Below are 13,438 nucleotides of genomic sequence, written 5' to 3'. Positions count from 1 at the left end.
AACGCCCCCGGGGAAATTGTTAGAGGCATCGCCTAATAGATACTAACGGTAGCTAATTGTGTTCGCGTATTGTTTAATGAATAATTGGAATCACCCTAAAAGCTCGGCGATACGTTGGTTCGCATAAGATTCTTCGTAGATAAATCCGAGCAATCGATTCCAGGTCAAAGGATATATATTAGAAGTTTTTCGACTTGTATATTAATAACAATCAAATTTGCAAGTGTACACACTTTTTTTTTTTACGAGCCACATTTATCAAATTGTCAACCGTCGCATGCAATTACCTAACGATCAGCTCAAATAGCTCGAACTGGTCGAACACCTTGCAGTAGAGATGTAGCACTCGGACACAGGCCCACTTCATGCCGGGCCACGGTGCCAGGCTGAGATCCAGGCCGTCCTCGAGAGGACATTTGCCGATCGCCATACTGCGACGGAGTTCCGCACCAGTGATGGTCGGGTATCGGTTCTTCCGGTCCAGCATCGGGTTCCGCTTGCGCGTTTGTAATTGCTCCGCGGAATTGGGGATAAGGCCCCGTTTGATCTCGGCGCCGGATAACGTTGGATAACGGTCTCGCCGTTCCAAGGACGAGGTCTTCCGGTAGAAATCTTTTTCTGGAACGGACGGACACCTGGTGCGAGCCGCCACGGACTCGAGAAGAGGCGGACTCATCGGCCTTTTCTTCGGCTCCGGTATACGGACGCGAATGTCTTGCGGCTCGGCGCCGGGTGTCGGCACGCACGACACCCGCACTTCCATTTTCGGGCCCTCCTGGCCCCCGGGTCCTTTCGGACTCATCCTCGTCGGCCGCGAGTTTAGCCCCGCGAGCAAGGTCGGCGTCGTATGACGCCTCTGCAGTCGTTCGTTCAGGGTGGCGAATCGATAATCAGCATCATGGTCCTTGGATTCCCTTCTTCGATGCTTTCGATTTCTTCATCTTCATTTTCGAAGACGTTAATTTCCTTCGAAACTGGATTTGTTCATTCCGTTTAATCAACTTAAGTTATTGGCGAAGTAAGCGAGATGGTTTGTGATAGATCGGCATTGAGATGGTTTGTGATAGATCGGCATTGTTTGGAGACTTTTCGAAAGTAAGTACGATTATTAATGGACTTTTATTCAACGTTTTAATTAAAAGTTACGACCAAAATAGAGGCCTGAAACTGTGACAATAAACACGCACACGAAGAAAAGTCACAGCTTGAAGAGACAGAAGAATTCAATCATTAATCTTGAACTTGGCGGTATGTCCTGTGCGAGGAACAAACTTGTATTCCTTTTAATAAAAAAAGTTTCTTAAAAATTATTATTTTACACGTGGTGTATATCACTTTCCACAATAAAAAATAAAATAAAAAAAAAAAAAGTATTAAATAAAAAATTTTTATGTCAAGTAATAAAATAAAAATGTTAAAGACTTTAATAGTCCGTTAATTAATACACAAAAACTTAAATATATATTTTATCTTAAGAAATCTCAGATTAAAAGACGCCGGGGATTAAAATAGTTAATTGCGCATGCAGAACGTTACGGGCTACTCGTAAAAGCGGAATGTGAAACGCAACCGCAAGTGCAACAATGCGGACACGATAACGCAAACGCAACGTCGTTCACCGCGGTTTGTAATTTAGGCAAATCGATATTCACGGTTTATTTTATGATCGCCGGCGAGTGGGTGCCTCCTGTCTTCGCGAAAATAATTGCCAGCGCGCGTCGCCGCGAAGGTGCACGACGGATGAGCGAAACGCGAACGCTAACTCGCTTGCGCGGGGCCACACTCGTACATATCGTTGAATTTATTTTCATTGCGGAAATCGCTGCGATTCACAGTCGTCCGGTTATTTATAGTGGAGGAAGATCGTCGGCCCCTCGTCCCACCCGAATGCGCGGTGAAAAAGGATCTGGAGGAGCAGAGATCGAATCGCTCTCCAACATCAAAGACGAATATCGGTCGGTGAGGCTGACTTGCCGACCCAGTTAATAAACTGGCCGTTTATTTGACGTTTCGTGGGTAGCCCTCTTTTCGTGCTTTCGCCCTTTTCGTTTTTCTTTTTTTTTTTTTTTAAGTTTCGGAAACACGCATTGCCGATACATCGGTACAGTATCTCGGATTGTCGAATATTAGCAAATTATGACAACTAAATATGATTACTCTTAATCGTTTTGTTATGATTGTAAAAATTCTGGACATTTGGTATCTTCAAATAATTTAATTATAATTGATTTTGTTGTTATTTAATACTTTGTGATTTTGAAAATAATTAAATTAAATCTGATTTGTTCATTTGGTTATTTTTCTTTTTACGTTATTCTTTTTTTTCTTTTTTTATTTTTTCTTAACTTACTAAGCAGTATTTTAATGCCCGTCAGGTGAATACATGTCTATCTCACTGTACATCGCGAACACTAATGTCAGATGACTTCGAGTAATTTTTGAAAAACGCAAGCACCGGCTCGTGAAGCTAATCTTTCGATCGATACGCGCGATCAACTTGCCAAAGCGAGTTTTAAGGACCGCATTCACGATCGTGGTTTCTCATGTATGCATTAAGCGAATAATATCGAAGTGCCGTACGCTGTCCGACTGGGAGATTATTCTGATAAATCTGACAGTGAAGATAGCAGAACGTGGTTGGTTTCTCGTATCGTCTGACTTTGATTTGTACAGAAAAAGAATGAAATTTTTTTTTCACTACAATAATTAAATTTCCTCAAACGTCAGAACGTGTAAATGTACATTCTTGAGGACTCAACGTTAAATTTAATTCGATGCAATAAATTACAGTCCTTATTTTTGTAAAATATATACAATTTTATAATATTCAAATACAATGCAAAATGTTATCATAAATTTATTAACATTATGTACGTTTCAACGACCCGAATCGCAGAAAGGCCAACCAAATGAATGCGAGCTTCTCGATGTTGATATTTTCTACGTGTTTCGTAGAAATGCGTTTCTCGAATCGCTATTTTTGCACAATTCTGAGGCAGGCAGTGAATAAAACATCAATCGACTTCGATGGAAACTGTATAAAAGGGATTGACGTAAGTAAGAGAAGGCGCGGTAACTCTGTGGCACGCATCGGCTGAATTAATGGATTACTATAATCGAAAGAGATGACGTTTATTTAATAGGGCACGCACGCTTTTCCATCGCGGAAATGGTTTTACCTGGAAAACAGCTATTTCGCCCGCAGGTGAATCATCGCGGTGGAGAGGGTGCCCCGTTAGTCAGTCACAGATTCGCTTTGCCAAGAGTAAAATCTAAAACTAGGATTCCCGGCGCATCTTGACACACGCGTGGAACAATAATCATCATTGCAATCATTTGCGATACGCGACGCGTATTGCCATCAAAAGCGACGCGAGCATCTTGAAAAAAAAGATTGCGAATATGAGTAAGAAATATGTATTTGATTGTAAGATAATTAAACTGACGTGGAGAAAATTAATAACGCAATGACGCGTATCGTTGGAATTTATAATAATAAATATTTCAGCCGGACAAAAAGGAGGAAACACTCGCTCGCGGCGCGATAATTTAATTGCGGTCTGTGAAAAGGTTATTAAGGTAATTTTCATAGGTCGTAAGTTCATAGATCTCGCGATGTGGACGGTAGTATGTAAATTGCTCGGCCGAACTACTGACAGGTGTCACGACGGAAGAAGGTGCCCGGAAGCTTTTGACTTAGCACAACATCGTGCTGACAAGTCAGCCGAGAATCGGAGACTGTGCGGCTAATAGCTATTAATTAGATAAATGCATGCTATATATAAGCGCCAGTAATAGTTCCCGGCGGAAATAGACGCAATAACGCACGATAAAACGCAGCTTCTCGCGTCTCGCACGAAATATCTCGGGTGTTCTCGTAAGATGAAACGAGGAGAAAATTGCTATATCGAATGTCTGAATGACTAAACGTGTCTTTCCGCATGGCACTATTCCTTTATGTATTACAGATAAAATACTTTGATCGTGTATCAAGATAATCGTGAGGATGAGATTAATATTTTTCTTTTTTGGTTTTTCTAATAATTCTTTATAATTTTATGACAATTAACTTAAAATATTTCAGACAAATCAAAACAAATGCATTCTGTATTCGATAAGTTGAGAGTAAATTTCTTTCATTCAATACGATTTTCTTGAACGTTCTTTATTTATTAAAATAAATACTAAGTAGTTCGGAGGTATTTAATTATTTGAAATAACAAGCGTGTTAGTGTCGTCGTAGAATCGTACTTTTGATTCGAACTCATGAACACGGAGACGCGCACCAGCATATATTCATTTTTCACGATACAACTGTACGATCAAGTATACAATGTAGACAATTATTTGCGAATAAGTTTGCCAACTACTGGTCACCGCACACCCTTCCGAGTTCCGAATTCAAACGGAAAACCAGGTCTTTCCTAGCGTCACCGTCACTTTTCACCAAAGTCGTCGATCGTAAACTATAAAATCATTTCTCGGTACCGAATCGAATCAAGACCGATGCTCAGCTCGGACACAAAAAGAAACGCAAACGAAACTGTGTCACACGCGTCACGTAAGAGTGCATCCGCAAGAGAAGCGTGCTTCAAACTGGCGCCATGCGTTCGACGACGACGGTAGGTGTGTACCTATAGTTAATACCGGGTGACCACGAGAAACAGCCGTCACGATGGCGCAAGCGCGACTACGATCGCGCCCGTCGCTCGTGGCCGAAAGCTCGTGGCCAGAGCTTCCACCTTAGGTGCAAGCGGGACGTAAGAAAGCTTGCAAGCCGCGTTCCCTAGAGGCTTCGGAACATTTGGCGCAAATGAGACTCCGTCTGCCTGATGCAACGACACGTCAAGCGAAAGGGAATCTCATGCGATGACGATGCAACTGTTGCATTATGCGTCCTTCCCTTTGTAATCCGGAAACGTCCAATTCTTTTCCGACCTGCCGCCAGTAATTTGACGAATTCAGTCCGTAAACACGGTCGATGCATAATGCAATGGATAAATTGAAAGTCCGAGAGATTTTATTCTATTTTTTATTTTTATTTCTTTTTTTTTTCTATTCTTTTTGATTAATGATTTTGTCTTTTGTGGAAAAGATTCTAATTTGTATACTGTCAGGAGTATGTTTTTAAGAGCAAAGTTGCATTGTCATTATTAGTCGTAAGATCCGCAGAATAAATGACTCATTGTCTTCATCACGATTTAATTTCTTTTGATTGATATCCGAGTGTTTATTTTAATGAGTCGTATAATTTATTCAATCGATTCGGAATAAATATTCCACGTAATTAGTTCATTAAATTAAGATTATAAATTTATTGTACACTGTTTAACGCTCTGCTGAGGGAATGAGTATGCGAGATTTGTACTTTAAGAATCGAGTTGCAAGGCCGACGTTTATCGTTGGTCCAGTGTCGAGCATGTATGTTGCTACGTAAAATGACACTGTGGCATTTCGGTTCGCTCATTAAAGAAGACGCGCGTTCGATTTATGTGTTTGTCAAACTCGACAATAAACTTCCAGTACGTTCAATCGGGAAGGTTACCGGATTTCTAGTTAGAACTTTAAAATAAAAAATAAAATAAGTGTGTCTCTTTGAAGAAGCTAAAACTCCGTCGGTTTTTATTTCAGCGCGTAATATCATAATGTATATCGAAAGAACTTTCCGACAGAGTATCAAAACTCTAAAAAAAAAAATAATTGATTGAAGTTTACGTTACAATTAATATTTAACTTCAAATCACGCCCGTCGTTATTTCGAAAAGTAAAACATTTCGCGGAACATTGCACTCGCCGGAGAATAAGGCGACTTTTTTATGATAAAAAAAAATTTTTTTAACAAATAAAAAAAAAACGGCAAAAGCTACGACTGTGGAAACTATGATATCGTCAGCCCCATGCTGATGCCGACCGATTATTTGCACGATTCCGAGCCAGCGGCCGATTGCTTTTAATGCTTGCAGTAACTTTAATTACCACCATTTTGCTAACTCGCCGAAGATCGTTTTACACACCGGAGAAAGATCCGCGATGCGGCTCTCGCCGCCGCCGTCACTTTAATCGTAAAGGATTTTATTATCTTTAAACAGCGCGTAAAAGTCCTGGCGCGATCTCGATGAAGAAACGTTGCACCGACATGCCTCGGCGAGGGTGAATTGGTTAAGAAATTATTACAAAAGGAAGTTTGCACACGGTTTCTTATCTGGCAAACAGGTTTCACGGAGGAAAAGAGAAGATTATAGAAAAGGGAGGGAACGCGAGTACGATAGACGAAATTAAATTTTTGTGTCGTTCCAGCTGTTAAAGAAAGCTGTTATTCGTTTGATAAATCTCAGGAATAGATTAAGGATGTACGTGCGTACGTATATACGTAATTTATATGCATATGCATTCGGATATTAATTAAATTAATTTTTTTTAAATTGATACGTAAATGACAAATATTATAATTGACATAGCTGACAAATGCCGTGACGTACCTGTAGTTAAAAATTCTGACTGTAAAATTGTTCCACGTTGTCGTGTATGTACGCTGACCGGCTGAGATAGCGGTCGTTCTGCGGCGACGACGGCCAGCGTGTGTGAACTAGCGCATTCCTCCTCAGTTTTCAGTGACCGGCGCTCCGCAACACACGTGCTGCGGCGCCTCGTGTGTGACTTGACACACACCAAGATAAGATCACGTACACTAGTCGCCGTCGCCGAAACAAATGCCATATCTGCCTTTCAGTGTATGTACAATATTCGGTATAAATTATAAATTCTTCTGCGTAAGGGTGATGGCAGAGAAGGAGACGTGAGCGTTTACGTCTGTCGGAGACGTAGACGTTAATTAAAGTAGAGAAAAGCATAGTCGTATTACGTATACCTAACACGATCATGTGCAAATAACGTCGTAGTGAGCAAGGAACGTCGTAGTGAGCAAGTACATTTTTGTAGTATATTAATTTGTCGTTAATTAAATAACATATTTCGTTCTGTTCTAAATCCAGTGCGTGTTCTCGTCGCAAATATTTAGTGAACGAACTGCAGCCAGTTCGTCGGCCGTTTCCTCGCGAGTACCGTTTAAGTAATCGGTCGTTTTTTTATGCGAAGTTTAGGAGCGCGAGTGCCGTGAATGCTTTCTCATTCCAATAATAATTAAAAATAATATAAAATTTTATAATGAAAAAGTAATTAGAGTCGCGTGGAAATTATTATTTTAAGCAATGATTATTTTGAATGCTCTTCAATAATAAAATTTTTTTTTATTACAGTGTCGTCGTAGCTGCAGAACTCCACTGCTGCGCATCAATCGGTGAGTCTATGTCCATATGTTTTTGAAATATTTAACATTATTACGTGCAGTTTCTGTATAATATATATATAATAAAATAAAGACGTAAAAGCAATCTAACTTTAAATTGCTAAAAGTTATCCAATTACTTGTACGATGTCTCGTACAAAAATTAGTTAGATTTGTATCTGGAAATAGATATATGTATCCGGAAGTTGAGCAAGTTATATTAAGTGGATTACTACGTTAATTAAATTCCCGGCGGGCAACTGATGAATGGCAACGGGCTGCGCGTGCAAAAATTTGCGTCGCATTCGGAAAGACGTCGGAGCATTTAATTCGTTCGGGTTTACATAAGGGAACTTCGATGAGTAACTCGCTGCGGATGCATTAGCTATCTCGCCAAGCTCGATGCGGCGGCGAAGCTGCGTAGCTCCGTCGCACAAGTCGTGACATAACTTGACAAGATTTTGGCAGGCCCATCTTTTCTACCCAATAAACGTTGCCTCTCTCTTTCTTACTCTCGAGATGGGATTAAAATGCGTAATTTTTTTTCTTTCTAAATTTTAATATACTAGATCTATAATACAAGAGACACAGTAATCTCAGCAATAATAAAAATTTTTTTTTTTATTACATTTTATTACACAAAATATTTATTTCACTTTTAATTATGAAATTATTATAATACGGCAATCAACAAGAAATTATCGTTTGCAATTAAAAAGAACGATTTGTTAATTTCCTCTCTAACTGTGACACGAGCGGAGATTTTTGACCCCGAAAAATTTCCACCGCACGGGTGTTTGTTGTCTTTTTAAATGGAACCGTGACAGAGAGAATAATGGTCTTTAACAGAGTCGAGGGTCAAATCGTAATACGTAGAGAACTGGACAAGCCGGACAGATCACCTTGGCAATGAGTTCGTAACTTATTCTGGCTCACAAATGCGCAAAGATTTATCTTTCGAGATTTTGACGTCGCGCGTGTGCGATAAATAAACGACTATTAGCTCCTCTAGTAAGGACTTGGAACATATAGCGGTATGCGATTTCGTTGAAATTGACCTTTACCCCTTTTAAACTGCGGCTTAATTACTAATTAACCGCTCTATTTAGTATATCCGCGACGTAACGTTCTTCATCGCGCTGTTATTCTTGCTCACAAACACGTGTAATAAACGCGCCTGACGTTCTCCTTCTCTCGACAGAATTACGCAATTGTCGAGCGTATATTAATTAAGCATGATTTTAATCGAATTTTAAGAGATCAAGAGAAAATGTTTGTAGTCCTCATTTATTGAGAGCTCGCGAGTTTACGATTTATCTCAACTTATTGTGTCCGCTTGTAAATGGTGCGCGCTAAGCTGATCAAAGCGACGTCGTCTTAATGAAAACACGTGCGATCATTTCGCGAGAATTTATGATTCGCTCATGCATGCGGCCTGTAATCATGGGCCCGCGAACGGATTAGTCGCCCGACCAATAATCGTACGAATCCGAAAGGTTGCGTGTGAGAAGGAAGTCTGAAGAAGCTTGGCTTCCGCCACTGTCGTCGCCGATAAATCACCGCGCAGACTTATGAACCGTGAAAAGCGGACAGGTTACTCTCCCCCGGGTTTCTCCCGACCCTCGGTATAACGAGGATGTTTCGTTAATGACCTCATTAAATCAACGAAAGGACGGCCATCGGCCTCTCCGCGCGAGCGATATCTCGTTTCCTTTCGAGACGATAACTCATTCTGGTGACGGTCGCCGACGCCGTCAACAGGCCCGGCAAATTGTTACGCGATGTAGATAATTTGTTGCACGCTTCTGCTTCTTATTAATCGCATAAGAGCACCGGAGGATGCTCCAAAGGTCGTGCTTAATTCGAACAATTTTGTGGTACGTCTCGTGCTATTTTATGTGAATTTCTTTATAAATAAATTTACGATTGCCTTATCAATTTCGTCGAATTTTCAACGTACTCTCGTTATTAGCATGCACTATTTCATGCGTTATAAATTATGCCGCAGTCAAATCACGCGCCTTACGCAGTGATAAAAAAAATTAATAAATTCTTACGCGCTGCAATTGCTGCTGCATGGATCCTCGCACGTACGGCGATCGGGTTCCGCGGTGTCCTGCGGCTCGATCGGAGGAGCCCCGATCGGCGATGCCCCTCCGACAATTAGAGAGGAAGATCGGTGAGGGTCGCGTCTCCTCATCGCGAAGTTCCGCTCGCGCGAAGGAAATCGCGGTGTTTTCTTCTTCATTTCCGTCACCTCTTTCACCGAGAGCCCGTTGTCCCAGACCATTCTGTCAGCAATTCCACTGAGGAATTGCCTCGCCGACAAAGCTTTAATCGTAGCTGCCGGAAGTCGCACGATTCGACAAAAAATGTTTTTCAACCCACGTTATCGCTGAGGAAACGCGCGACGAGACCGTCGTCTCGGCCTTCGGTCGGATAAAACTGAAGTTGATCGCCTAAGGCTGTGGCAACACTTTACTGAAATACACGTGACTCGATAAATCGAATTACGTTAACGCGATTATAAATCGATTGCGTTCGCCCTCGCCATTAAATTCGTTTTCCCGTGAGAACCGATTTGCAAAGTTTATTTTTTTTATTTTTTTTTTTTTAAGAGCGATTTCCTAAAGACCCTCAATGTACGCCATTAAATTTATAAGCAAATCTTTTAGAGACTCAAATTAATTTCTTACAAAATAAAACGAGTCTACGCTGGACTCGTTAGAACGTCAGCTGATGCAATAAAAACTAAATATCATATCGACAGCTTTTACGTCACACTAATAATTAATCACGCGTTAAAAAAAAAAATTTATCCGCCAAGAAAAAAGTATACGCGTGATTTTTGCATTATTCAATGTTTATATTCATCATGTGCTCGTTTCCAATATTTCCATAATGATTCGACGCACTGGATGAATCACGTTTTATCTCAAACACGAGGCGCGCAAAGAAGATATAAATCGATGAAATCATGATAAAAACATAGTAACATCTTTATGCGCAACGCGGCTCGTTGATTCTATGATTTCATAATTAACTAGTTCGCATGTCAATTACAAACGTCGGGGTAATAAACGAGACACGTGGCGAGAGAAAAAGCGCGTCGTTAACGTATTCCCAAGTGTACATTAAACAACGTAATAAAATTCACGAAATGCTTTTCCGTTTCCTTCTATAATGCAACGCACGTTGTTATTATACACCACAATTAAGGAAGTCACATGACGCGGTTCAACGCGCATTTAATTAGTCGTATCGTGCGCTCAATAAAAAAGAAAATACGCGATGGCGAGATGCTTCACACTCTGTGTAACGTAATCACAGCTGCATCATTACAATTCTACGTCCAACGATATTTTCTAAGCCGCGCAGCTTTTTTAATCGAAACTCAGCACCCGTCGCGGTGATTCAACGGTTTCGCAAACGATATACTTAACACATTCGGATTTTATGCAATGTTTTTGCATCGACGCGCAATAAACTGATTATTTTTTTTCTATCCGATACCGATCGCGAAACGCATGCTTCGTGGTCGAACTGTAATTATGCGGATATACGTTTTCCGCCTGTCTCGAGGTAAGACTTTTTTTCTCCCTCTCTTTCTCTCTCCCCGATCGCGTCTGCGAATTCCGCTGATTGTGTTAAATCGTTCCACGCACACTTGTCCACGCACGCATTTCGACTGACCGTCCCCTGCGAAGCAACGCATAGCGAGACACGGTTTAACCGCAGAAGGAGGCGCAATAGCGACCTTCGAACATTGGTTTTCATTACGACCATTGTCCTGAATGACACTCCGTCCGCTTTATGTCATCGTCTTCGGCGCTGCTTCTCGATTGCAGCAAGTAAGCACTGCTGGCCATGGACCATGTGTTGCTAATGCACGTCACGAACAGATAAAACGTACGTCTCGATAATTTTCGTCGCGTATATACATCAAATTAAAAAAAAAAAAAAAAATTACAAGTACGCACAAAATACGTAAAATATGTAAACGTGAAATATAAGAGCCAAAAGACAGATTGCGTAAACCGTTCTCGCTCGTGAACTTGAAGCAACTGGAGACGTACTGGCGACATGACTGACAGCTCGAAGCGGTTGAAAGATTTGTGCGAAAATAACTATAATTTTCTATATACATACACATCGAGAACGCGGTATGAGAAAACTTGCAAGAACTGGACGGGGTTCACGTACAATTTGCGCGTTTGTTACATCGGTCGTAAATCATCCCGCGGATTATTCGAGGATCCCCGTATGTCCGCGACTGTTTCGCATTACGGTCACATTGGCCACGTCTACGTTTATCTTTATTCGCGTGTTTCCTCGGCGCGCGCATCGAAATGACCTTCCGTGAATTGCAATTTCAAGCGAACTCGCTGTGCGCGATGCTGTGTAGCGTGGACCGATTATAGCACTCCGCTGAAGTCGGACGTTTTCCATTAAAAGAAAACTTTGTTGCCCGACGTTCAACCAGACTTTGACGCCGCGCGACATTCTAAAATGTTAACGTCGGTAATTAAATCGTGATGCAGAAATAGGATCGCACGTAACGAGAAGAGACTCGTATGTCTTTCGTCGAAGTATTTGCTGTTACAAGCATTATGTATAAATAGCGTGTTGCTATCTCGATTTTTATGGTAATAAAAATAGTAATATCGAACTATTCACGCCGCACAAAAAAAAAAAACGTTTACAAGCGAAATATGACGTAAATCGCTTGCATCGCGTGATAGCACGACCGGTCATCGTTACCGCCGATGCCTTTGCGATATTATGCACGCCACGGCCACGTTCATGCGAATTTAATGGCGACGACGAGTCGAGACTAATTTGATTAACGAAAATAACGTTTCTTCTCATACCCTTTCTCCATACGTTTCCTCGCTCTTTATATTTTCCTAGTCTCGCGTGCCGATTTTCTTCTCGATTATTTTTGTCCCCTTTCTTCCGCGAGACAAGACAATCGCACCGGTTCAAATTGGCTCATTTATGTTTCCGGGGTGCGCGCGATATTTGATTAAAATTGAACTCGAGAACGGGAACGACCGACAAAAGGCGGAGCCACACCTGGAAGTATTTCCGTCGCGCGTTAATTCACAACCACGATTTCAACCGTGCCTCACGTATGGATTAGGTCGGACTGGCTTAATGGACGACGGACACATTCGCGCTTCCGCGGCCCTCGGCGACGGAACTCGCATAATAATGCGACGCGAAGTACATGGGTGACGATCGCGCGTCGCGTTCACCTCGGCACTGAATACGGCTGCCGGCATACCGGGAGATTCAGTCAGTGGCATTCCAGTCGATAAGGATTATCACCAAGGAATGGCCTCAATGTCTCAGGAATCCTCGACCGAGCGACAATCAAGCAGACCGCGTTAATCTCGAAGCAAATCGTGCAAATAAGAGCCCGCCGAGACCGTATCTTCTGTGTCGTTTTATAGCTCTTTATCATCGCGCTGATCCTCTTGCCTTACGCGAGATTATGCGTGCGCGTTATTTAATCTGCGAGTGAATTGGCGCAAAGTGTATCTCAATGAGATGCACGCGGTGCACGGGACGCGCTCGTCATCCAGCCGGAGATATTGCGGCCGTTCCTCAGTCGCGGTTTAGAGACGAGTAATTCGTGCTCTAGATGCCCCTAGTGATATTTCTAACAGCGGGATTTTATCCATCGCGTAATTTACGCGGCATGGTGGCTTTCTTGCGTGAATTTAATTTACTACTTCAGTAAACTACTGCGGAAACCAGCGTGGTATCGAATATGAAAGAGATTTAATTTGAGACTTTCTTTTTTTTTTTCTTCTTATTCTTTATAACATGCATTATTTATAAAACAAATTTTTTATATGTATTACTAGTTTTCGTTTTATATACGGTTTAGGTTCCAAACGTTTCGATAAGCATCTCACAAAATTTATTTGTCAACCCGAGTTCCCTATCTCTTTCTATTTATATCAGAAATTATGTACGTCATCGAAGCTATTTTGCCTTTCATGAAATGGTACGAAATGCATTTTGAAATGCCATGTGAGACGACAGTCTCGCCAGCAGTTTCTCAGGCCGAGAATCCTTAGCAACGAGACCGCTAACTGACTTATCGCGTTTTACTGTACGGGGGGAGGGGGGGAGGACATTTAA

General features: G+C 41.6%; 1 protein-coding gene across 8 annotated transcripts in view; it reads right to left on the bottom strand.

Annotated features, from left to right (window-relative positions):
* Lmpt (four and a half LIM domains protein limpet) overlaps window positions 1–13,438 on the bottom strand; it is a 92,109-nt gene that overhangs the window by 33,256 nt on the left and 45,415 nt on the right. The window contains exon 1 of one of the 8 annotated variants that reach the window (XM_070662562.1): window positions 9,343–10,755. The exons of 6 other annotated variants lie outside the window; for them this stretch is intronic. In XM_070662562.1, coding sequence (XP_070518663.1) covers window positions 9,343–9,575 — 233 coding nt within the window. In that variant the 5' untranslated portion in view covers window positions 9,576–10,755. Of the gene's footprint in view, window positions 1–287; window positions 1,021–9,342; window positions 10,756–13,438 lie in introns of those variants that run through there. One more of the 8 variants, XM_070662561.1, reaches the window with a different exon arrangement.

The sequence above is a fragment of the Cardiocondyla obscurior genome, linkage group LG10 (genome assembly GCF_019399895.1).
Source record: "Cardiocondyla obscurior isolate alpha-2009 linkage group LG10, Cobs3.1, whole genome shotgun sequence".
Lineage (NCBI taxonomy): Eukaryota > Metazoa > Arthropoda > Insecta > Hymenoptera > Formicidae > Cardiocondyla > Cardiocondyla obscurior.
Note: the sequence above shows the minus strand (reverse complement) of the source record. Positions and strands in the feature narration are given on the sequence as shown.